This window comes from Phanerochaete carnosa, assembly GCF_000300595.1.
Source record: "Phanerochaete carnosa HHB-10118-sp unplaced genomic scaffold PHACAscaffold_4, whole genome shotgun sequence".
In the NCBI taxonomy this organism is placed as follows: Eukaryota; Fungi; Basidiomycota; class Agaricomycetes; order Polyporales; family Phanerochaetaceae; genus Phanerochaete; species Phanerochaete carnosa.
The window spans coordinates 386492-409013 of record NW_006767631.1 but is presented as its reverse complement, the minus strand read 5'-3'; the positions used below and the strand labels follow the sequence as shown (position 1 = coordinate 409013).

General features: G+C 52.6%; 7 protein-coding genes across 7 annotated transcripts; 5 read left to right on the top strand and 2 right to left on the bottom strand.

Moving 5' to 3' along the window:
* Nucleotides 1-1441: 1441 nt before the first annotated feature.
* On the bottom strand, nt 1442-1734 carry PHACADRAFT_172073 (uncharacterized protein; the record flags this gene model as incomplete). The annotated part of the gene is made up of 1 exon (XM_007394125.1): nt 1442-1734. A coding segment is annotated over one exon (222 nt), but the record flags the coding sequence as incomplete, so codon positions are not given.
* A 38-nt stretch (nt 1735-1772) lies between these two features.
* Nucleotides 1773-2438, top strand: PHACADRAFT_253407 (uncharacterized protein). The gene has a single exon (XM_007394124.1). The coding sequence runs from the start codon at nt 2053-2055 to the stop codon at nt 2311-2313; it is 261 nt and encodes an 86-aa protein (XP_007394186.1). The 5' UTR covers nt 1773-2052; the 3' UTR covers nt 2314-2438.
* A 1532-nt stretch (nt 2439-3970) lies between these two features.
* Nucleotides 3971-4853, top strand: PHACADRAFT_193949 (uncharacterized protein; the record flags this gene model as incomplete). The annotated part of the gene is made up of 3 exons (XM_007394123.1): nt 3971-4162; nt 4221-4404; nt 4465-4853. 3 exons carry the CDS (start codon nt 3971-3973, stop codon nt 4851-4853), a joined length of 765 nt encoding a protein of 254 aa, XP_007394185.1.
* Nucleotides 4854-5236: 383 nt separating this feature from the next.
* On the top strand, nt 5237-5986 carry PHACADRAFT_27229 (uncharacterized protein; the record flags this gene model as incomplete). Its single annotated transcript, XM_007393979.1, has 1 exon — nt 5237-5986. The coding sequence occupies one exon, from the start codon at nt 5237-5239 to the stop codon at nt 5984-5986; it is 750 nt and encodes a 249-aa protein (XP_007394041.1).
* A 5996-nt stretch (nt 5987-11982) lies between these two features.
* On the top strand, nt 11983-12475 carry PHACADRAFT_253405 (uncharacterized protein). Its single transcript, XM_007394122.1, has one exon. It carries the CDS (start codon nt 12017-12019, stop codon nt 12353-12355), a length of 339 nt encoding a protein of 112 aa, XP_007394184.1. The 5' UTR covers nt 11983-12016; the 3' UTR covers nt 12356-12475.
* Nucleotides 12476-12507: 32 nt separating this feature from the next.
* On the top strand, nt 12508-13933 carry PHACADRAFT_140962 (uncharacterized protein; the record flags this gene model as incomplete). The annotated part of the gene is made up of 3 exons (XM_007394121.1): nt 12508-13246; nt 13307-13490; nt 13551-13933. The coding sequence occupies exons 1-3, from the start codon at nt 13055-13057 to the stop codon at nt 13931-13933; spliced, it is 759 nt and encodes a 252-aa protein (XP_007394183.1). The 5' UTR covers nt 12508-13054.
* A 2948-nt stretch (nt 13934-16881) lies between these two features.
* Nucleotides 16882-18757, bottom strand: PHACADRAFT_207600 (uncharacterized protein; the record flags this gene model as incomplete). Its single annotated transcript, XM_007394120.1, has 9 exons — nt 16882-17300; nt 17362-17394; nt 17452-17509; nt 17907-18001; nt 18054-18160; nt 18218-18299; nt 18353-18558; nt 18616-18650; nt 18714-18757. 9 exons carry the CDS (start codon nt 18755-18757, stop codon nt 16887-16889), a joined length of 1074 nt encoding a protein of 357 aa, XP_007394182.1. The 3' UTR covers nt 16882-16886.
* Nucleotides 18758-22522: the final 3765 nt, after the last annotated feature.

The following is a 22522-nucleotide window of genomic DNA, read 5'->3' as shown; positions in this document are numbered from 1 at the left end:
CACGTATATGAAACACCAAGAACCCTGCAAAATGCGAAGGTCGTGAAGGTGGAGGAGCTCGTGCGTTGGGTCAGATGAGGTACGTTCTCATTCGTACTCCGCCCACTGGCCGCTACTCTCACTGACACTTGAAGATCTCATGCCAGCCTTGAAACTTCGTACACCTGTGTTAAGCCACATGCAATCTGCCTTCATTGTAGTCATTGTCAAGTTAAGCAGGTAGTACACGTACACAGTCTTAGTAGAAGTATACAAATACAATTTGTAGCTGTTTTATATGAGTGTGATTGAGCCAATATGTCCGTCTTACCCATAAGCATGCCGCATTGAGCTTGTCTTGGTTGACTGTCTTGAGAGTCTTGGCCAAGACCAGGCGTCTTCCCAAGACAAACGACATAGCTTGGCTAACACCGGATGTCTTGGGGTCTTGGGCGTCTTGAGCATGTTATCCAAGACGCTCAAGACGCTCCCCAAGAGCTGGCGGTTTTGCTGATGTAAGGGAGGCGAACTATGAAGACAAATGGGTCACTAGATAAGCAACATCAGGAAGGGACACCTCGAGGAGCGGAGCGCGGCCAACGCTGAAAATGTGAGATGCCTGAGACTGCGCCCTGCAGTTTGCTGCCGCCGCTGCGCCTGCTCTGCCACGCTTTACACGGTATTATCGCATTTTGCACTCTTTTATGCACTGACTTTCATGCTCTTTGGCGGATCTACGGCCGAGTGATGAACAATTCGCCGTGGTAGAGTCGACATTCCTTGTCACATCATTCGCCTTTCAGAGTGGAGAGACCGGTGACAGGAAGGAAACGAGGACGTCGCAACCAACGCGTGAGGAGGGGACATTTAACGTCTTGTGCGTTGCTCTGCCTCGGCATTGTAGAACCGTCAAGCACCAGAGTGTTGCGAGTGCTCTGGGGGCGGCAGTCTCAGAGCCAGGCTCGGGGCGGTAAAAGCCGGGTAATAATTTAAACTCCGAGATAAGATAAACTCGCGTCGCGTCGCGCAAGCCGCTCCTATCGCAGACCGCTGCTCTCATCGACCCGCATGTCGAACACCGCCGCGGCGAAGCCCGACAACCGCTCGATGTATGCGAGTCAGGGCCTCTCTCACCCAGCCAAATCCCATGGCCCTACAAGATGCCTTGCCACCGCTGTGCGGGACCGCGTCATCAAGATCAGGTGAAGCTACCGTTACACCAGCCGCACCGACGACGTCTAGCGATGACATCTTCGTTCGGCTCTGTCGACATGGTAGTGGAATGAGGGCCATTGAGGGCCTAGTCGAGGGCGATTCTAATCTTGCACTGCAAGACGCGAAGGGGTACGCTTATTGTCGTGACGAGGCAGCGGCGTTCACATGCGGCCTGGAGACGTACAGGGATGCCGAAGGTGTGCGCATTTCACTCTCCATATGGGTTCGCGAATTTGATCTCTATTCCCTTGTGCAGGCAGAACATCTTGAAGAGCAAGTTCGTGAGATGGAGATAGCTGCACCTTCGTCAAGCATGCATTACTCGCCAGCTACCCTGCGACGATCCTGCTTGCTTGGGAGTGCTAAGTTGAGAGAAATATGCGAAGGGACTGCGTAAGGCTTGGTTTGGGGATGTGAGTCGAAGCAGTACGCGAGCGGAAAGGGTTGTAGGGCAAGGCGCGGGCAACATTGGAGCACAAGGCAGAGCGGGGAGATGGAAACGCGGGTATGGTTGACTCTCAAGGGGAAACAATTAGCAGGTGCGCCTATTACTGAGATGCATCCGCGCTCCAATATTGATAATATGTGGAGGCAACACCCATAACTACGTACAGGAAGCTCAACGACCCCGGTCTGCTTCGATAACCATTTCCTTGGGCGGCCGCTCTGCGATCATCAAGCTGCCGCTTCTAAGTGCAGCAGTGCGCTTCAAGACTCTGCGCTCTGTTGGAACGAACATTTCGGCGTCCGACCTCACGGATGAGCTCCCCGCGCTCAATACGCTCCTCGAACTTCCTAGCATGTCACTCCCGAGGATGCGCTTCCTCAGCCTCGCCTGGTCGAAACGTCCGCCAACTCATGTGCCAGGCCATCGGATTGCCCTACGCGATCGTCAGGTATATGGGATCAAAACACGATACACTTGCCTACGGTTATGCTTCCGCGCGGACGCATGATCACGATTGCATTCCCTCGGCACTTCCGAGCACCGCCTCATCCGCTGCGAAGCCTGCTGGCCCGGACCATCGCGCGCGCGATGAATGCGCCTTCGGAGTTTTGGGCGAGGGACAACTGCAGAGATATGGCGGTGCGGAATCCTGGCGACAGCCGCCGATCTGAGATCTACAGACAATCGCTCGGGAATGCTCGGGAAGCGCGAAAGGTTCTTGGTGTTCGCTCCATTTTGGATGGCCGCCCTACGCTGGCCGATATGTCACCCTTATCGTAAGTCATACGCTGCTGAGATTTGGCATGATGGCTGACGTTTCACTAGATCTTGGCGGCGGGCTATGTTCTGCGCCGTGGCGGAGACTACTCGAGTTCCATTGCCAGCCATATCTTACTCTGCGGATGCCGGTGGGAATCTTCGCTCATTCTCCTCGCCAAATCCCAGGTCAGCCTACCATGAACAGGCCCGGACGTCGCTGCGACCCTCTTCTCTGCTCACATCAACCCACGCACCCGGAGACTAGATCTCTCAGTTGGCGCAGTCACCGCTGCAGACCTGGGTCATCGTTGTCTCGGAGGAGCTTTAGATGAGGTTTTCGACTTTCTCGATTGAGCCTTTGATACTCTTCAGGTGCAGGGTACCCGCTGGTTCCCCACTCCCACGGGCGCCATCCTCCATTTCTCGGCAGTGCTCCTGTTATCCGCCCAGGACCAATCATAACAAGTTATCCTTACGAAAGGGCAAATGAAGTATACTCGATATGAGCTTTCCCGGCGCTGTCCTTGGTCGTCTCGTTTCTCTGACTACCACAACACGAAGCCAATGGTTCAGCGCCGTCTTCACGTCCACCTACATTATTGAAACTTCAAAAAACACCGCCCTACCTGCTCTGCCCCAGGCGAGCTGCCGGCTGCGGCGGGCGCGGCGGTGCTGAAAGACCGCTCGAGATCCTGAGCTGGACGCGGACATCTCTGCGTGCGACCCCACGAACCGAGACACCCACGATCAAACACCTCGTCCCACTTCCAACGCGTCTCGGCACATGCCTGTACAACCTGGCTCTCGACGAGTATATGCCATATACGTCGGGGAGATATGCTTGCCGTCCCGGAGCGCCACCGTGACAGCTGGACTAGACGATCTGAGCTTTGGAGGGGCGTGAAAAGCGGTGGCACCGCGTGTGACGACGTGACCGGAACTCTCAAGAGCGGCAGTCGGGAGCCGTTTCGACTGGACGACGCGGAATCCACGCCGTATGGTAAGCGCAGATTCTTGCTTGCGGTCAAAAGCTGAGCGAACAAGAACCTGTGTTTAATAAGTTTTGAAAAAACTCGGAGACAAAACATCCTTTTGTACTAATCCTGCCATTTTTAGCCGCTTTGTCCGGTTTGTGTCCCAATTTGTCTCTAGTGCGCAACCCGGTGTCTTACTTTTGGTCGGGTTTCCTCGAGAAGATAAACTGCGCTTACCACCCTGTGCCAACACGACCCCGTCTGAAACGTCGCTTCAGGACCCAAAACCGTACCCATTCATGCTGTCCTCCAACGCCTGAATTCCCATCAAAGTCAGTCTAAAGCAGAACTTTAAAAGCCTTGGTATGTGACATTTCGAGCTGTAATGGCTGTGACTGTGATGAGACGTCTCACGGCCCGCGCCCAGTCTGTGCATGGTGATGCACTCCAGGACCATCATGGCGCTCAAGTACTTGCTGGACAGGCCTCCGATGTATATAAGCACGCTCTACCGTCGTACCCAAGCCACAGAATCCTCGCCTCTCTTGGCTCGACAGCCTCACGTCTCTTTTGGCTCTACATCGCTCACATCGCCATGTACTTCAAGTCCACCCTCTCCCTTGTCTTGGCTCTCGCTGCTACAACTGCCGTCTCGTTATCGTCCCTCCAGGGGCGTGCCGAGGCCCGCATCGCCCGTCGTGTCAGCGGCGCGAACAAGTTGCGCTCTGAGGGGGGCGAGGAGGTGAACAGTACAGACTGGGCTGGCGCTGTCATTAATGCATCTCCAGTGAGTTTCATTTTACGCCTGTGTGTTGCGTGTGCTGACTGGTTTGGGCTTCGCATAGGGCACGTTCACGAGCATCGCGGCGTCTTTCACGCTTCCGACGCCCTACGTGCCCGAGGGCGCAGACCCGAGTGGCAACTACTCCGCGGTCATCGTGGTCGGCATTGACGGCAACACCTGCCCGACCGCTACCCTTCAAGCTGGTGTCGTGGTCTCCCTTGAGGATGGTCAGCCGTCATATACTGGTCAGTCCACACTCGTTGTCCTCCTACTTGCATGCTTACAAACTGTCTGTATTCTCGCAGCCTTGGCCCAGTTTTCCTCTCCCCTCAACTCAGCCACTTTCCCGGACATCAGCCTCTCTGCAGGCGACCTCATCGCAGTCGGTGTCACCGCGGTGAACGCGACATCAGGCATGGCGGTCATCATCAACCAGAGCACGGGTGAGTCCGGCTACGTGAGCCTCACCTCCCCTGACACCCCTCTGTGCATGATGGACGGAGAGTGGATCGTAAGGTTTGGCGACGAGCCCCTCCCCAACTTTGGCACGGTCGTCTTCACCTATCCGGTCGCCGAGACTCCCTCAGGCCCTGTCGACGCCTCTCACGCGAACATCACCGATATTGTACAGGGCGACACTTTTCTTGCCTACGCCTCGATCTCGCCCTCGAGCGTCTCGGTCACCTTCGCCTAATGCGGCAGAAAGGGCGTAGGTTTCGTAGGCCTCGAGAAGTGGAAAGTAGTATATAGTCTTTCTATATGTCCCCGCTTGCCAGAGTAACCGATATTTATTGTACACTGTTTGTATTGCAGCCGCTGGGCCTCGACCTCGGAGATTGTCTGATGAGTAAATTCTGTCGGACGCTGTGTACAGCATGCATTCCGACGGCGCCAGAAAGTCGTTAACTAGGCCGTTCCGGCCATCTCGCTTTCTGTAAGATTTGGTTTTGATGAGCTCTTGACCAGTAATCGAGTAATCGTCGGCCGGTGGTCACGTTGAACCAGTAGGTGCGTGTGCTCTTCAGACGCATACATGCTGTGTTATAACGCTTTTCCACAGGCATAGCTTATTACCACATGCATGATGAAAACTTAACAACTCCAATATGTCTAGATGGGCATGTTGTTTCATGGTTACCCCACGACAGCCAAGCTACCCGCTCCAACACTCTGCTCTCCGTTGAGGGGAAAATCTCGGCGTACGACTGCACGGATCTGTTTATTGTGCTATCGTGTTCTTCAAGCTTCAAAGCTTCAAATTTCAAATCTCTCCCCCGATGTATCTCAGCGAACGCCACGCCCTTGATGCTCTACCTCCGCAGGATCATCGACCTCCTCACCAACGTGATCGCTGACCAAATTGCGGCGCCCACCACCTTATACACCAGCCAACTTAGTTTCTCAGCGTGGACGTTGGGCATGTCAGGTCGAAGCAAGACCTGCGTGCCTACCATTGCGCTCCTTTATAGACGTTTGAGCCCCATCACGCTTCTTCGGCACCTCGAGCACCGCGTTACCCGTGGCAAGGTCAGCGCGTTCGGGCTTCAGATTTTCTCCACACCCGGCCAATCCCCAACGCACAGCGCACGCGTCCTCAAAGTCCCTGGCGGAACACGCGACGGCACTGAACTACGAGGCACACCTATACTGGACCCCTCCATGCTCGCGCATCTTGAGGGGCTAGATCTACAACTTGAAGGCCATGCAAAGGGCAGCCTTGATGAGCTCATTCGATGTGGACGTGCTATCGGCGCTGCGGCTGAACTGGCAACGCTAAGGAATCCAGAGGAGAAGGCGTGCCTTCGTGTTGTTTACAGCAATAAATAGTTGATATAATCTCTGGTGAGATACAGGAAACGAGAGAGATATTTGGGTGGACGGTGCATATAAAAGCGGAATGCGGTAAGAAACGACCGGCTTCTGTAACGCCAGCATCGAGCAGCCCGACGATTGGTAGCTACCGACTTGAACGCATTCATGGCTCTACCATATGTCAGAGTCTGTTTAACTGAGCGTACGTCGGATGGCCGTAGAGGGCATAGAGCAGAATACTTGCCTAATGAGCGGATGTAAAAGGTCCAGCCGCCGTTTCTTGCGAGTAAGCGAACGACCCAACGATGTCCTCGTCAGTTTCACGTTTGGCAGATTGCAACACAAGGGCGGCGTTCGCCTCCATGATTGATTCGTCCCTAAACACAGATGACGGACCTGCCTGGTGCGCGAAACCCTCTTCGAGCCCGTTCTGTGACTCCTCTGCCTCACATCTGTTGTCATCTCCACTGTCTTCAATTTGCTCGGATTGACCATGTTCCAGAGATTCTCCAATGTTCCCGAGAAAATCAGAGGGCACTCTGAAGCTGATGGAAAAGTGGGAGGAGCGCGGTGCACTTGCGCTGCTTTCATCAGCGGTGCGCCCAAACTGGCGGAGGTTGAGGATGAAGCGTTGAACCAATAAAAGTGGCTGTAAACGAGAATACTCAGTCTTGAATGGTCATGTCTGTCATCTCGACTAGCGAGATAGGTACCAGAGATTCGATGAAGCTACTTGCATAGGTTCCCCATACGTAAAATTAGAATCAGAGGAATAGAAGTATGTTCTGTCGCATACCACCCCAGCGAGACTGCTTTCAGAGTATGTGAGGAGTTGCAGAATGTTTATAGCTAAAAGGATACTGAGAGATCGTGTGTCAGAAAGGGTCATTGGGAAAGTTCATGGCCACTAGTAAGTGGCTTACAGAAAATAAATGGTTCCTACAAGAATGTTACTTGAGTTACATCATGTACGCATGAGAAAGAGAGATGAGCTTGCCATCTCGGAGCAGCACAGTTGATATAGAAAAACCGATATTTAGCTGTCGCATCTGCTTAAACTGCTTGAATGACTTGATCCATGTTAGCACGAGGACGATGATGTCAGCGGCAATCAAGCTGCATCTCGTAAAATAGAGCACTGAAGGCATGTGCACAGTGAATAATTGAGAGTGCAAACTTGAGCAAAGTATGCCTACTTCTAAGCAAAGCAGTCGGTATAAGTAGAGCCAAGTGGTGTAACAAGTCTGCACATACTCATTGTTCAGCTTCAGCGAGATGTTAGCGACCACGGTGCATGTGGTGATCGGCGGAGTGTCTGCATATCCGTTCACAGTGCGCGCCCATGAGAGCTAACTCCAAGTCAGTGCAAATGAATTATGACTAAGTATATAACTCTTGAGAGAACGACGCACAATATTTGTTCCGACCGGAACAACTCCGAGTATGAGTACGACGGTAAGGATAACGTAGTTCATCCGTGAAACACGCCAGAGTGCGTATACACGTAGAGCAGAGAACACTACGCACTGAAGCATCAGTCTATTTTCCTAGAATTCGACAGCATATATGCCGCCATTGCACTCACATGAGACCAGGACTGTGCTCATCAAGTACACAAGCATGCTCAGCATGTACCCCGGTTTGCACCTTGTGACAATTACAGTGATTCGTGTGATAAAACTCTACAGAATTGAGTGTACACCTGTAGAGCAGTGCCATGAGGTCGGTGTATTCATCAGCATTTGCAAACTTACACCATACTTGTGTCGCGGGTGTAGCTATCATAGCCGGGCCGAGAAGCATGGTCCACCGGGTGGCAAGCAGCAGCACTGAGGTGAGCGTAAACCTCCCTCGCCATACCACCATAATCTCTTGGTCGAATGTTATGATATACTCGTAGACCAGAAAGCCTGAAAAAAAAAAGTTCAGCACAGTGCCACCATCGGGGCTTTGGAACGACGCAGCAGCATACACAACACCGAATACTCTACATATTTATTGATTGTACTAGGTACGCACGGGACGCCTCAGTAGCAGATTATGGGTGATCCAGAGAGAGAGGCCCGTACCCATCTTGAAGCTCCTGCTGCAAGGCCGCTTCGTTTAGTTGAGCCATGTCTTCTGTAGTGTGCTGAGAAGGTTTGAGTTTGTCTGCGCAGAGCTAACAGCACACCCATTTACAGGTTATATATATACTGCAGACTCTAGGAACGGATCGGAACAATAATGTCAAGCACAAGCTATCATTTGACGGTTGCTAGCAATAGGGCATTAGACATGACGCAGCGTTCCTAGCCAACAATATTAGTGCAATGTGATTATTGCTGTAATCCAACAATGCTTTGAAAATACGCACACTTCATCGCTTAATTAATAGGATGGGTGTATAATAAGCTATCCCAGAGAGGAGAACTCGCGGAACTCGCGGGAACACATAATGGAAGACGTACAGCCAAGGGTTCGGTCATATAGCTTGCTAATATTTAGAGTCAGCTCGAGTTCGTTGAATGACTGTACGCAGATAATGAGATGACACAGACGATTTTGAGGCGTATTTGAATCACAGTGCCGCCCCGTTTCATTAGCCTCACTATCGCTCCTAGGACTTGAACGGACGCAAACTTGCTCAGGCTGTCTGAGACGCCCCGTCTCCAGAGCATCCATGCAACTGACATCTGGTCTCAACCTCTGAGATAGTCTGATGACCAGACTCTTGCAGGCGCTGTGTGCAGCGTGCACTGCGATGGTATCTGATGTGGTCGGTGGCGTCAACGATGTGGGCTGCAACCTGCTCGGAGTCGTGTACCGGCCTGTCGTGTCTTACACACTTTTCAGGGAATCGGCGCGTACGGTATTTTACGCCGCGTAGGGTCAATCTTTGAGTGAGCAACTGGTCAACTAGTTAAGAGCGCTCAAGGGCAAAGCGGCTTGCAGAGGGCTGGCGCTATTCCACGTGGAGAGCAAGCCTGCGCAAGTATTGTGGCATTTGCTTGCTCGGTTCTTTCCCAGTCGTAAGAGAATATTCCAGAGAGTGACGCCGCGAGGGGCGCGACATGGGCGACGAGACTGCGAGAGCATGTGGTCCCGTAGCTGCCAGACGAAAGTCGCGGCGATGTCAATTGTCAAAGCTGCTTTGGCATGTGGGAAATTCTTAGGCGCGCGCTCCTTTGTGGGAGTCTGCACTTGCAGGCTATTCCTCAACGTCAACGACCACCTCTTCTATCTATCCGCATGACGACCGCTACCGCCTCCAAGTCCGTTCGTAGCTTGACGGCGCCCGTGTCATAGCCTCTCCAGTACCGTGTCGGGTGCGATCCTGCTCTTGCGCTCCGCCCTCTGCTCTCTCGCGTCGTATGGACTTTTCATGTCTCGCTCTGGCATTTTCTAGCCTGACAATGATTGAAGACCGCTGAACTTGTAAGCACCACATTCTCCAGATGTAGAAATGTTATGAACAAACCGGTCAAGAAGCTACAAAGCGCCCCGCCGCCTCCAAGAGTCCGCGCACGACTACGATATCAGGAGCGCGTGGGCCAGACCATTGTCCCACCTACCGCATAAACAGCGTCCATGTCCAGCCCCATCACTGGAATAACAGAGCTGGAAGTGGCAAAAGCCAGGCCGGAAGACGTCTTCAACTTCGCACTGTACATCACGAAGGCGTCGAAGTGCACGACGCTCACTATCCCGACAAGGAGGCGGTATCTAGGCGGGGCATGCGAATATATACACTGTCACTGAATGCGCGCGTCTTTTTGTTTCTTCGTGAGCTCACGATGAAAAAAATATCTATATTGTAGTGCAGATAGAAGAGTTGGCAGAATGCGTGGACGACTTCGTGAAGACCGAGATCAATTGCGCCGTCACCATCCACGCGTCATCCACCAGGGGCGAAGGCTACGCTGCGATGATAATGCGAAAACTTCCTACACACGCACATTGGCCGTGTTAAGAACACTGTCAAATCGAAACGGGCCGAGTCTGGCAGGGAAGCAGGTCAGGAGCGGAATGAGTTCCAAAGCTGGACGCAGTCGATACTCAGGGAGCTGAGCCAAAGACTCAGCGGAGAGACGAGAGCACGGCCACGAGTAACCCATAAGAGAAGCTTTCACCAGGTGCGCACACTATGTAGGCGCATATACGTCTCGATATTGACGTTGTTCGCAGGCAGGGCCCACGAATTCATGCTTGACGAAACCTCAACGACTCTGGTCTGCCCGGACGAACGTGTTGTTTTGTCGCTGCTCCGCAACAATCGCCTCTGCTAGGAGTGGCAGCGCACCCCACAGCTCTGCTCTTTGTTAAAACGAATGTCCCGATCACGCCAGACGCGCTCCTCAGGCTTTTCATCTCGCTTTCGACATACCTAGCTAATATTAAATCCCTTTTGGGTGCCGTTAAGTCGCAGCGCTCGCCACATCACGTACCAGCCCACTTAATTGCTCAACGCGATCGTCGGGTATATCGCATCGACGCAGGACCTGCTTGCCTGCGATTGCGCTTCGCTGAGAGCGGAGCAGACAGGTGGTGGTGCAAGCGTGGAAGACCTTGGAGGACGAAGGCTCCACTGGTGTGCATCCTCAGGCTGTTTAGAGACGTATACGCACCATCCTATTGACGCTCAGATGCAGAGATCGTTAGCAAATATACGGCGAAGAGAGGTCAGCGGCCGCTCTATGGCAAGCAAGCAGCCTGTTGCTGAGGCCGGTGGCGATATCGAAGCGGTATACCCCAGAAGCCCGCGTTCGGCCGACACAAACGTCTCTGCGTGCGACCGCGACATATCGAAACAAACGTCTTTGTGTATGACTGCATGGACCCGTTCAACACGCTCAGCACGCTCACCAAACTCTTTGCCCTTGTACCCGACGTACCTTGGCGAATTTCAGGAAAGGTTAAATATATGCCTCGCCATCACCGAGTTATCCTCCCGCACCGCCAATTTGTAGCTCCCCTCTGTGTTGGCCCACGAGATTGCTCAACGCGTTCTTCGGGCGCTAAGCTCGAAGCCGGGCTAGCTTACTTGCGATTGCACTCCCATACAGGCGCATGTGCGCCGTACGATTCATCGGCACCTCGAGCACCGCGTTGTCCGTGGCAAGTTCAAGTCGTTCTGACTCCGGAATCATCTCGATACCGGTTGGCCTTCGATGCGAGATGTGTGGGTCTCTCGAAGTCAAGTCTTGGGCGAGGCTACAGAGCCGCTAAGAGAGATATGGCAGTGCATAAGTTTGGCATAGTTGAGACGGATCACTTGGCGCCGTCCCTACACTGTGAGTCGCACTGCGCTGCATTGGAAGTATCCCGTGCTTATGCCGCCATCCAGTCTTCTTTGGCTGTTGGCTGCATCTGCACAGTCCCAGCGTCCTTCATTCTGTCTCCGTATCTCGTCGTCCGCGGGGATGGCGTGGTTGCTAAGCCCAACGACAAGCTCGAAGTACACAAAGCGGTCAACGAAATGGCTCGCTTACTCAAGAATTTCCCGTGCTTCGCTCGCTACCAATGTTCCTTTGCTACCAATGGTCTTTCGCCTGTGAACGTGGATGTGATCTACAGCCCGACCCTGCTGGCTCTACGCATCACCCGAGTGCGCAAGCGCAGTCACGAGCACGCTCACTTTTGCATCAACTCCGGGTGGATGCGATTCTGGCCATGTGGTAATCTCAGCCCTCCGCGATCTCTTCGAGACTATTGTCATCTGCTCGGTTGACCTGCCGTGCCTTTGGCACATCAAGGCTCCCATCACCGGCGCCTATCGATCATGCTGAACAATTGTCCTCGTCTGCGCCGTCCTCAGATTCGCATCAGAGTCGCTCTGGTCCACCATGATGAGTTAGCTTCCCAAGAAGGATAAACGTAAGGTCTTTGGCGTTTTCTACTTTTATCTCCGGCCCAGCGCCTTCACTGGGTCTATCGTTGCCCTTGCGATTAATGTTGCAAGTGGTGAATTGAGCATCATCTACATTTTGTAAGTGGCCTAAATCTGCGCCTGGGCTGACCTTACTGACGTCGCTCTCTAGGCTTTCTCGGCTATCACCTTCATCGATGTCACCCTGGGGTTGTTGCGCTCATGGCGACAGCACCATAGCCAAGCTCGATGTCAAGCCCAAGGTGCTCGAGGAGGTGCCCGGCATGCGCTACCTGCTCAAGAACTGGACTATGCTTTCCCCGCCGCCGATTTCCTTCGCCTCAAACCACTTCTACGCCTACCGGGGTAACATCAGCACCCCCGTAAACGGCACGACCCGTACGCTCAATGCGTCGCTCGAAGGCACCGGCGCACTCATGATTGGCCCCCTCGTTCTCGATAGTGAGTGGATGTTGTTCCGCCATCGCAGCCTCCTCGACCTCGCGGTCGTTGTCGTGCAGATGATCGTCGTCTGATCGATCGGCCTGCCGTGATAGTTTATCCTTGAATGCAGCTACGTCAAGTACTGCGGTGGCAAGCTTATCAACTATCACGGCCTCATCTACGAGGCAAGGGAACCCTCTACCTCGTCTGTGAGTTTCCCCGCTGCGCTTTCGAGGTCATAAACGCCAACATAGTGTCTCTGCAGGCTACCCCCGCGACGTCGCCATATTGTTTACAGCTATAAAGAACTATCATAATCCCAGGGGGTGCAGGGAACGTGAACATAAAGACGAAGGCGCGCCCGATTTCATTTGTAGGTATCGAGTTTGTTTATACGTGTTTGGCACAAACGCCAGCCTGTTTTCCCATTTTGGCCGCAAGAAAAAACCGCGCACAATCCCGTCTGAAACATCGCTTCAGGACCCGAAACCGCACCTCTTTAAGCTGTCCTCCAACATCTAAATCGCCATCAAAGTCAGTCTAAAGCAAAACTTTTAAAACCCTGATTTGCGACATTTCGAATCGTGACGGCTGTGACTGTAATGAGACTCGCGAAGCTCTGTGCATGGTGATACACCCCAGGATCGTCATGGCGCACAGGTACTTGCTGAACAGGCACAGTCCTCTGACGTGTATAAGCCCGCCTGACCGCCAATTCAAACCACAGATTCCGCGCCTCTCTCGGTTCGACAGCCTCACGGTTCTTTTGGCTCTACATCGCTCACATCGCCATGTACTTCAAGTTTCTCCTCCCTCTTGTCTTAGCTCTCGCTGCTACGACTGCTGTCTCATTGCCGTCCCCCCAGGGACGTAATGAGGCCCGCATTGCCCGTCGTGTCGGCGGTGCGCCCAGGTCGCTCCTTAAGATGGGCGACGAGCAGAACAGCACAGTCTTTGCTGGCGCCGTCATCAATGAGCCTCCAGTGAGTCTCCTCTTATGCCTTTGTGTGCTGCGTGTGCCAACTGGCTTGGGTTCCGCATAGGGCACGTTCATGAGTGTCTCGGCCTCGTTCAAAGTTCCGGCGCCTTATGTGCCCGAGGGCGCAGACCCGAGTGGCAACTACTCCGCAGCCATCGTGATCGGCATTGACGGCGACACCTGCCTGAATGCTTTCCTCCAGGCTGGTGTCGAGATCTCCATCGATGACGGTCAACAGTCCATCACTGGTCAGCCCACGCTCTTTGCCCTCCTGCTCCCGTGCTGAAAAACCATCTGTATTCTCGCAGCCTTGGCCGAGTTTGTCCCTGCCGGCCCCGTCGCTTTCTCGGGCATCTGCGTCACAGCGGGCGACGTCCTCACGGTAAACGTCACCGCGACGAACGCGACGTCGGGCACGGTGGTCATCATCAACCAGAGCACGGGCGAGTCCGGCTACATGATCCTCACCTCTGACGTTCCTCTGTGCCAGCAGGACGCAGGGTGGCTCGTAGCAGATCTCGGGGTTTCCCTCCCCGACTTTGGCACGGTCATCTTTACCGATACGCTTGCCGAGACCCTCTCAGGCCCTGTCGACGCCTCTCACGCGAACATTAGCGACATCGTACAGAACAGCACTTTTATTACCTCCGTCTCAAGCTTGCCCCCGAACGTCTCGGTCACCTTCATATAATATGGCGGAAAGAATTGTTGAAAATGCAGGCCCCATTGTTGGCTACATCGTCGAAAGGAGGCAAACGCGCAAGCGTTCGCAGTCTATTCGGCGGGTATTTATCTACACTACGAATGTCTCAGGTACGAACGTGGGCACAATATAAGACAAATACAAGTAAACAACGTGCGCACGAGGCGCCAGTTAACACGAGCTCGAAACATGATTCAAAAATCTAACAAGAATGTAGATTTCGTAGGTCTCGGGAAGTCGCAAAGAGGTGCTTATAGTTCAATTATCTATCCCGCGTGCTAGAAGGACCGATATTCATTGTACACTGCTTGTATTGTAATCGGGCCTCGACCTCGGAGATTGTTTAATGTTTAATGAGTAAATTCTGTCAGACGCTGAGTACGGCATGCATTCCAACGGCGCCAGAAAGTCGCTGACTTGGCCGCTGCGGCTATCTCGCTTTCTGTGAAGTTCGGCTTTGGTAAGCGCTTGATCAATCGAGGATTCGAGGAATTGGCGGTCGGCGGTGGGGAAAACTTGCAGGCGCGGGCTTTGTGGCGCCTGCGGGTTGTCGCTCAACAATGACGGTGACCTTTGCCCACCCGCACGCTGACCTCCGCACACCGCTACCAAGCACACCGATATTTCGATGTTACCAAATTCATAGCCCATACAGCCCAACGTCTGGCTTCGCTCGTACGCAGTGCTCCCTGCTCTTTCGCGTCGAACGGATTTTTAATGTCTCGCTCCGACATTGTCTAGCCCGAAAACGAAGGAATCAACGACGTTGATGACTGCCATATTTATGAATGCCACATAGTTTTAATTCTGGGACATTTTAAACCAGGAGGCCCGTCCAGACGTAACGCAACGACCCACCTCCTCCATATGGCAGGACCGCGACATCAGGAGCGGGCAAACCTGTCATCCCTCCAGCCGCATCGATGGCATGCACGTCAGGCACCGGCATTGGGGTAGTGAACCAGGCTTCATTGATATTTATGCAGCAGGATAGTCTCAACTTTGTGCTGTGCTATCGGTGTACCAATGCGTTTAAGTACGCATATCTTATCACGACGGGGCGGCGATGTGCAAACTGTGGAACATTGTGACATAGACGGGTATTGATGAGTGCGTTTCCCTCCCATTCTGAGATATTCTGAGCCTCATTATTATTTCGCTACGCAGAAATAAAACTCATGGACGGGTTCATGTGCAAACAAGATGACTGTGCCCTCGCCACGTGTACACTCTCTACCAAGGAATGAAGACTGCACTGCAACGATACCACGCGTCCGGAGACGTCGTATATTGAAGATAACTGCCAAGCAAATTGGGCGAGGCCTGATGCAAGGGAGCGGATCGACGCGGTGTACAAGCGGGAGGGGTTCTAGAGCAGGCGGTAGACGGCAGGCGGCACTTGGACAGCTTGAGGCAGAGGATAGAGGAGGAAGCGCACATGGCCCGAAGATAAGAGCTCAACAGGTACATCTACTACTCAAACGTATGCGCGCTGGATTATTGGCATTGTGCAGAGGCAGAGCCCATGGATACGCGCATGGTGGAAGCTCAAAGACTCTAATCCACCCGAGTGAGCACATTGTTACGTGAGGGCTCTGCGACGAGCGAGCTGCCTGCTCTCAAACAAAATGCTACAACAACCTGCTCTACGTAAACAGAGGTTCTGGCGCAAGACCGGGAAGAGCGAAGCAGCAATGATTTCTGGTCTTTGCTCTGTTAGGCATGTCGGCTCCGCGCCTGTGGAGGCACCAACCATGCCTTTGGTGCAACCGATGTCCCGTCACCGATGTCCATGCTGGCCATACTGAGCGTCTGTCCGAACTGAGAGGTGAGTGGCACGCTGCTGATGTCTACAACGTTCACTGATATCCTAGTAGAAATTGGCAACGGGCTTAGCGAATTGGGAGGTAAGTCGCACACCGCTGAGATTTGTGACGGTCCTGACGGACGATTGACACTTCACTAGATCTTTACAAGAAGCTGTATTCAACACCACACTGCGGACTGTCGAGCCTTGTCGTCGGATTATCGAGTGTTTTCGTCGACTACATTTGCAGATACTTCAAACGCTTGAGACCTTCGCTCGCTTGCCCTACCAGATCTCTGGCTGCCTATCGCAGACAGGCTCGGACGTTTCAGTGGCTCTCTTCCCTGTCACACCAACCTTCACGTCTCGAGACTAGATCTTTTAGTCGCCGCATTCGCCGCTGCGGGCCTGCATCACCGCCGCGAGGTACTTCAGGAAGCTCGGCGCTGTCTACGTTCGCCTGCGTCGTGTGTGGCTCAAGACTGCGCTAGGATTCTCTCATGCTAATACTGCTTTTCAGGCTCTCCTGATACCTTGTCCGTCGGCGTGGCGTTGGCATTTTTATTATTGTCTCTGCTTTTCGTCACCAATAGAAAGACTAGCGCGCGCCATGCTTGCTGTCCGCTGTCTTTATCTTTGAACGTCAATATGCTCCGCGCCCCTTATCAATGCGTTCAACGCCTCTATTGAGGGCGTAGACGCGGTCACCGACGCTCCTATGGTACACTTCTTCGCCTTTGACAACACGTGAGCGTTGCACTACGGGCACGACCTCCTCGGTCTTGCGGCCATCGCTGTTGAGACGCCTCTCATCTCATTCGCCATACTCTTGCGGCAGGTTACCTTCATCTACAGCTGTAACGTCGGGTTATCTGCAGCTATAAAGAATTGGTATAACCCGTGGCAGGATGCAGACAATGGAAGCGAGATTGAGACGGGGAGTACGTATAAAAATAGAGACATGATAAGTAAGAAATGACTATCATCTCCGACATCAGCTTGAGTAGCCCCACTACCGGCAACTATCGACTGTCGTGCATTCATAGTTTGGCCATATGTCAGAATCTGTTCAAATGAATGTACATCAGGCTGCTATTGCAGAGAGTAGAGCAAGGCCTAACTGATGGTACTTGCCTAATGGGCAATCGCAGAAGGCCCAACTTCCACCGTTTCGCGTGAGTAAGCGGACGACTCGAATACAATGACGTCCCTCTCGCTTGAGTGTTCGGCGGACTTCAGTGCTGTGGCGGCCACGCCGGCGGTTTCAATTGTACCATCTTGGTATAAAACTGGCGGATCCGGCTGGTGTGCGAAACCCTCTTCGAGTCCTCCTCGTAGCTCTTCTGCCTCCCAGCTGTCGTCGTCACCAATGCCTTCAACTCGCTCCAAGTGGCTGTGGTCCAGAGGCTCTCCAATATTCCCAAGGAAATCAGAGGGAGCCCTGAAGCTAATGGAGGGGAGGGAGGGATGGTGTGTATCTGAGCTGCTTCCATCGGCGGTGCCGAGCCGGCGGAGGTTGAGCATGAAGCGCTGCACCAGCAAAAGGGGCTGTAATCAGGGATGCTTAGTCAATGGATATCTCTGCCGTCCCGGCGCATAGAATAGTCACCATGAACGAGACAAAGATGTTTATGTAGGTGCCCTGAGAACAAAAAGATTAGAACTATTCAGAATGGGAGTATGCTCTGACACCAATTACATCGTTTCCGCTTTCAGAGAATGTGAGGAGATCAAGAATATTTATAACCAGAAGGACGCTGAGAGTCCAGGCGTCAGCTAGGGCCATCACTGGGGATTGGAGGGATAGTTATGATATCTAGTGGCTTACAGAAAATAGAGGGTGCCTAGAACGATGCCGCATGAGAAATATCATGCATAAGCAATAAAAAGTTGTGCTTGCCGTCTCGAAGCAGCACAGCTGAAATGGACAAATTGAGTTTAAGCCGTCGCATCGCTTTGAACTGCTTGAACGACTTGATCCATGTTAGCACAAGGACGATGACATCAGCAGCGATCAAGCTGTATCTTGTGAGATAGAACACTGGACACATATGCGCAATGGTTAAGAGCGCGAGCTTAAGCAAGGTTGCGACTCACACCTAAAAAAAGCAGTCAGCACATTAGTACCAAGCAGTGTTACAAGTCTACACACACTTCGTGTTCAAGTTTGGCGGAATTTTGTCAATGTAGGTGCATGTAATGAGCGACGGAGTGACCGTGTATTCGATTACAGAACGCGCCCATAGGAACTAAATTCAAATTAGTATAGACGACTGTATAAATCATGAAATAATGGTGCACAATGTTTGTTCCAACGGGGACTGTTCCTAATATGAGTATAATGGTAAGCAAGGCATATTTCGTCCATGACTCCCGCCAGAGTGCCCAGACTCGCAGGGCAGAGAACACTACACAAAATATTAATCTGATTTCCACAATTTAATCGCATGTATACTGGCACTTACATGAGACCAGTACCGTCTCCATGAAGTAGATAAGCTTGTCCAGTACGAAAGCTTGTTTACACCTTGGGATGATATGTGGTGACTGGTGAGAGAAAATTGTAGGGAACAGAATATACGCCTGTAGAGCAGCCACACCATGAGGTCAATAAATTCATCATAATTCCATTCGGCAGACTCGGACTCACACCATGCTCCTGTTGAGGGTGTCGCATTCAGAATCGGGTTGAGAAGCATAAGCCATCGAGTGGTAAGCAGTAGCACCGAGGTGACCGTAGGTTTCCTTCTCCATACCACGGCAACCTCTTGGTGTAGAGTTATGGAGTATTCGTACACCACAAGGCCTGCACAGAAAGTTATTCAGCCTAGTGCCACTGGAATTTTGAGATGTCGCAGCATACACAACACCGAGTATGTCAAATAGTTTCCTGTCAACCTGGACGCATACAGTGCATGTCAGTGGCATAATATGCGGAGTTCAGAGAGAGGAGGCTCGTACACGGATAGAAGCTCTTGCTGCAACTCTTCGCTTGGCTGAGCCATGTCGCCAGTAGTGTGCTAGGAAGATCCACAGTGGCCTGTGCAGACCCCACGGAGCAAGCTATATATAGTGCAGCCTCTATAGGATTGGGACAGCAGCCGTCATAACACAGTTAGTTGTTATGATAGTAGGGCACTAGGAAAGATACATTGATGCTGTATCTCTGGCGAATATTGGTACAATCTGATTAGTGCTGCGACCCAACACCGCCGTAAGATTGTAGGAACTTCATCACTCGGCCTGTGAGTGTAAGTGAATCAGGTTACATACCACAGAAAGATCCTCGGTGGAAGAAACAATGTGGCAAGGGTTAGAAAAAAGAACTAAAGGGAACATGGGGTATGAGATTATCATGCATACAACTCAGGGAGCACACATGGACAACTGTCTTTATTCTGCAGCTCAATTCAGGCTGAGAATCTGGTTCACGTAAATGCCGAGTGAGGGCATCATGATCCGATATCAACCGTCTCTGCCTCACTATCCAGACACTGCCCTCATTATTATTAATATTTTCCTACTACCGTTGCATTCAGGTCTCAGCCTCTGAGATGCTCCAATAGTCAGAGCCTGGCTGACGCTGTGAGCAGCGTGCATCGCATCTCGCCCATCGCACCAGCTTCTCGTCTCCCGCTCTGGCAGTTCCCATCCCGCGCTCATGACTATCACAATTATTCCGTGCCGAAGATCCCCAGAAGAGTCAAGACACTCCGCGGCATCCTGTGGAAATCAGGGCCATTATTTTCGCCATCCTCACCAGCACTTGTCACATTCCGCTCTGTCGGGTCATCTAGCAGAACAGGCGATGGTTAAAAGCAGATCTATCAGGAGATCACTTCGACTTTACTCAAAATGGCGCGGCGTTCGGGTATGTGATGTTTATTGAATAAGCATCACATACCCGAACACCGCGCCATATTATTGATGCGGGGGCAACAGCATCCGCGTAGAGCACAGTGGGGACGTGCACGAGTTTTCAAGATGTGCATCGGCAACTCTCTCCCCCCCCCTCCCCCAATCTGTTGCACAGATCCAGGAGCTCATGCGTGGTTCATGCGCGCCGGTGTGCCTGTGCTCACGTCTCGAACACACCACCCCGCCGGAAACCCAGACCCACACAGTGGCGGTATGGAGCTGTCCTGCGCGCGCAGAATTAGTATAAATTGTCATCGTAGAAGGCAATGGCAGATGGAGAGGAGCGAAGAACGAACCAGTGCCGAAATCGCGGTGTGCACTGTGAGGCTATAGGAGACCAAACGCCAAATTCCGCGCTTTGCTTCTCCTGTCTTCTCCTGTCTCGCTCTGGCCCAATACGAACGGATGGGTAGCTTTGACAACCGCTATAACTTACTTGTAACCACCACAATCTTACAATGCCTGAGATTTCGCACACACCTTTCGAGACGGTACCAAGTGCGTCGCCGCCCGGGCCGCCCGCCGCCGCCCGTACGGGACGCAATGTCACAAGCGAGCAAAGCCGTCGTCCCACCAGCTGCACCAGCAGCATTTGCCCCCAGCCTACTAACAGAACAATGGGACAAGCGTCTTTGAAGCGCAAGTGAGAACTTGCCCTCGATTGTGCACTGGAGGGTACGAAGACGTCGGAGCATGCGATGCGCATTTTCATGACATGGCGGTGGAGTACAGGTGAGGCATGGAGACCAAGTGCGTGTATTTATCCCCCTCTGTCTTAGTTCATGAAACTCACCTGAATCTTATAATGCAGATGGGAGCGACGGCAGAGTGCGTGAGCGAGCTTGCGAAGACCGAGATGACTGCGCTATCGCCATGCACATATCACCCACGTGGAAACGGGGACTACGCTGGGACGGTGCGAATAAATTTCTACTCTCCCAGCTGTACCGTGTTAAATGTGATTGACAGACGGGATGGGCGAGGCATGGTACCTGAAGCAGACTGAGGAAGTATATGAGCGGGACGGGCTCTAGCGCTGTGCGCAAGCGATACTTGAGGTTCTAAAGCAGGAGTCCGAACAGATAGACGGAAACGTGGACATGAGTGGCAGTCGAAAAGGAGTGCAGCAGGTGCGCGTACTACTTGGTTGTATATATGCTGCATTATTGACGCTGTTTCTAGAGTTTCAGGGTATACTAATAGCTCATAAATACATGCGTGACGAAAGCTCAATAATCTCAATCAGTCGATCCGAGACATGTTACATTATGATTGCTCCACGACAATAAAGCTCACAACTTGAAATCTCTACTACGCCCCGTCGAAACGAACACCTCGGCGTACGATTGCACGGTCCCGTCTATTGCTACAAGACTCTGCGCTCCCTGGAAACACACGTCGTGGCGGACGGCCGCGCGAGCATGCTTATCCCAATCACTTCGTTCCTGAAACCCGTCTCTCGACGCACCTTGGCGAATGCCAGGAAGGAGTAGACGAACCTTTTGCCAGTGTCACAGGCGCGCTTACGACTGCACGTCACCATCATTGCGTCATCTAGCTCTGATGACGTCATCATCAGTCGATCCCCGTTCTCGCATTGGCCTACGGGGGAGGTATGGCGAGGCGGAACCTCGAGAGCCGACGCGGACCTCAGTCTACGATGATCAAAGCACGATTACCCTACGGTCGTTGTATCAATCATCATATCTATTGGCGGAATAAGGCCCTGTAAGTTAACTGACACCCGTGTCGCCGAGTCGAATACTATGCACTGGATAGCTGAAGGTAAGTCCCACACCACAGATGGTCACGACGATGACTGACAATTTCTAGAAGTCTATTGTGGTATATACTTAATGCCGCGACAAAGACTACCCGAACCCCGTCTCCACTGACTGATTTGGGCGTTGCAGCGATATTACTCCCCGCCCACAGTTGCTGGCACGTTCCAAAATCCAGACATCTCACTCGCCGCTATCGCCGTCTGCCTGGAATACCTGGTTGCTACCGCGGAGAAGCGCCGCGCGAGGTTCTCGACCTCATTCTGCCGAGATCCTGGCTTTCTTCTGCGGATTTGTGAAGTTAAGCGGCGCCTCGCTTATCTCGAACATGCGCTACCGAGGTACAGGACGCCTACCATTGTTGCAATGACCTCCTCTGTTTCATAGAAGTGCTCCTCCGGTCCGTCTGAGAGTCTACTATAATGGAATATCTGCTCAAACAGAACGAAGGCAAGATATTAAGCAGGTTCCGTGACGTCCTCCAACTCGATGATTGTACCCGTAATTTCACATGCCAGCGTTGTCTCCCAGGTCTCGCTCTTCATCGGTGTCATATCAGCGTTCTTTGCTCTGCTTCCACACCACGAGCTGCCAGTGCTCTTCGCCTGTGAACGTGACTACGTTGGTCGGCCCGGCTCATACACCTAAAGCCTCTCGGCGGCGCAGACACGTTCGTTGGCGCGCTCAATTTTGGTTTCTATTTGCTCGAGAACAAATGGATGTCGCGCTACCAACGCAGCTACCTTGGTCTCGCGGCCATTGTCATTTAGATGATCATCGGCTGAGTCGCCTGCCTCTCGTGGCAAGTCACGTTTAATTACAGCTACGTCAAGGACAGCGACTGTGAGCGTCTCGAACACTACGATGGCGGCTACAAGGGGGAGCGCACCCTTTATAATATACTCTCCGTGAGCTCTCCAGACTCCCGTTGCGCTTTGAAAGGCGCAAACTCTGACGTAGAGCCTTTGCAGACTGCTCCTACGACACTAGCTACCCAGGCACCCGTGTGCTAGACGATTTCAGCGCTATAGGACCACCCATTTACGCATGCGCACCTTGTGGGCTTCTGTA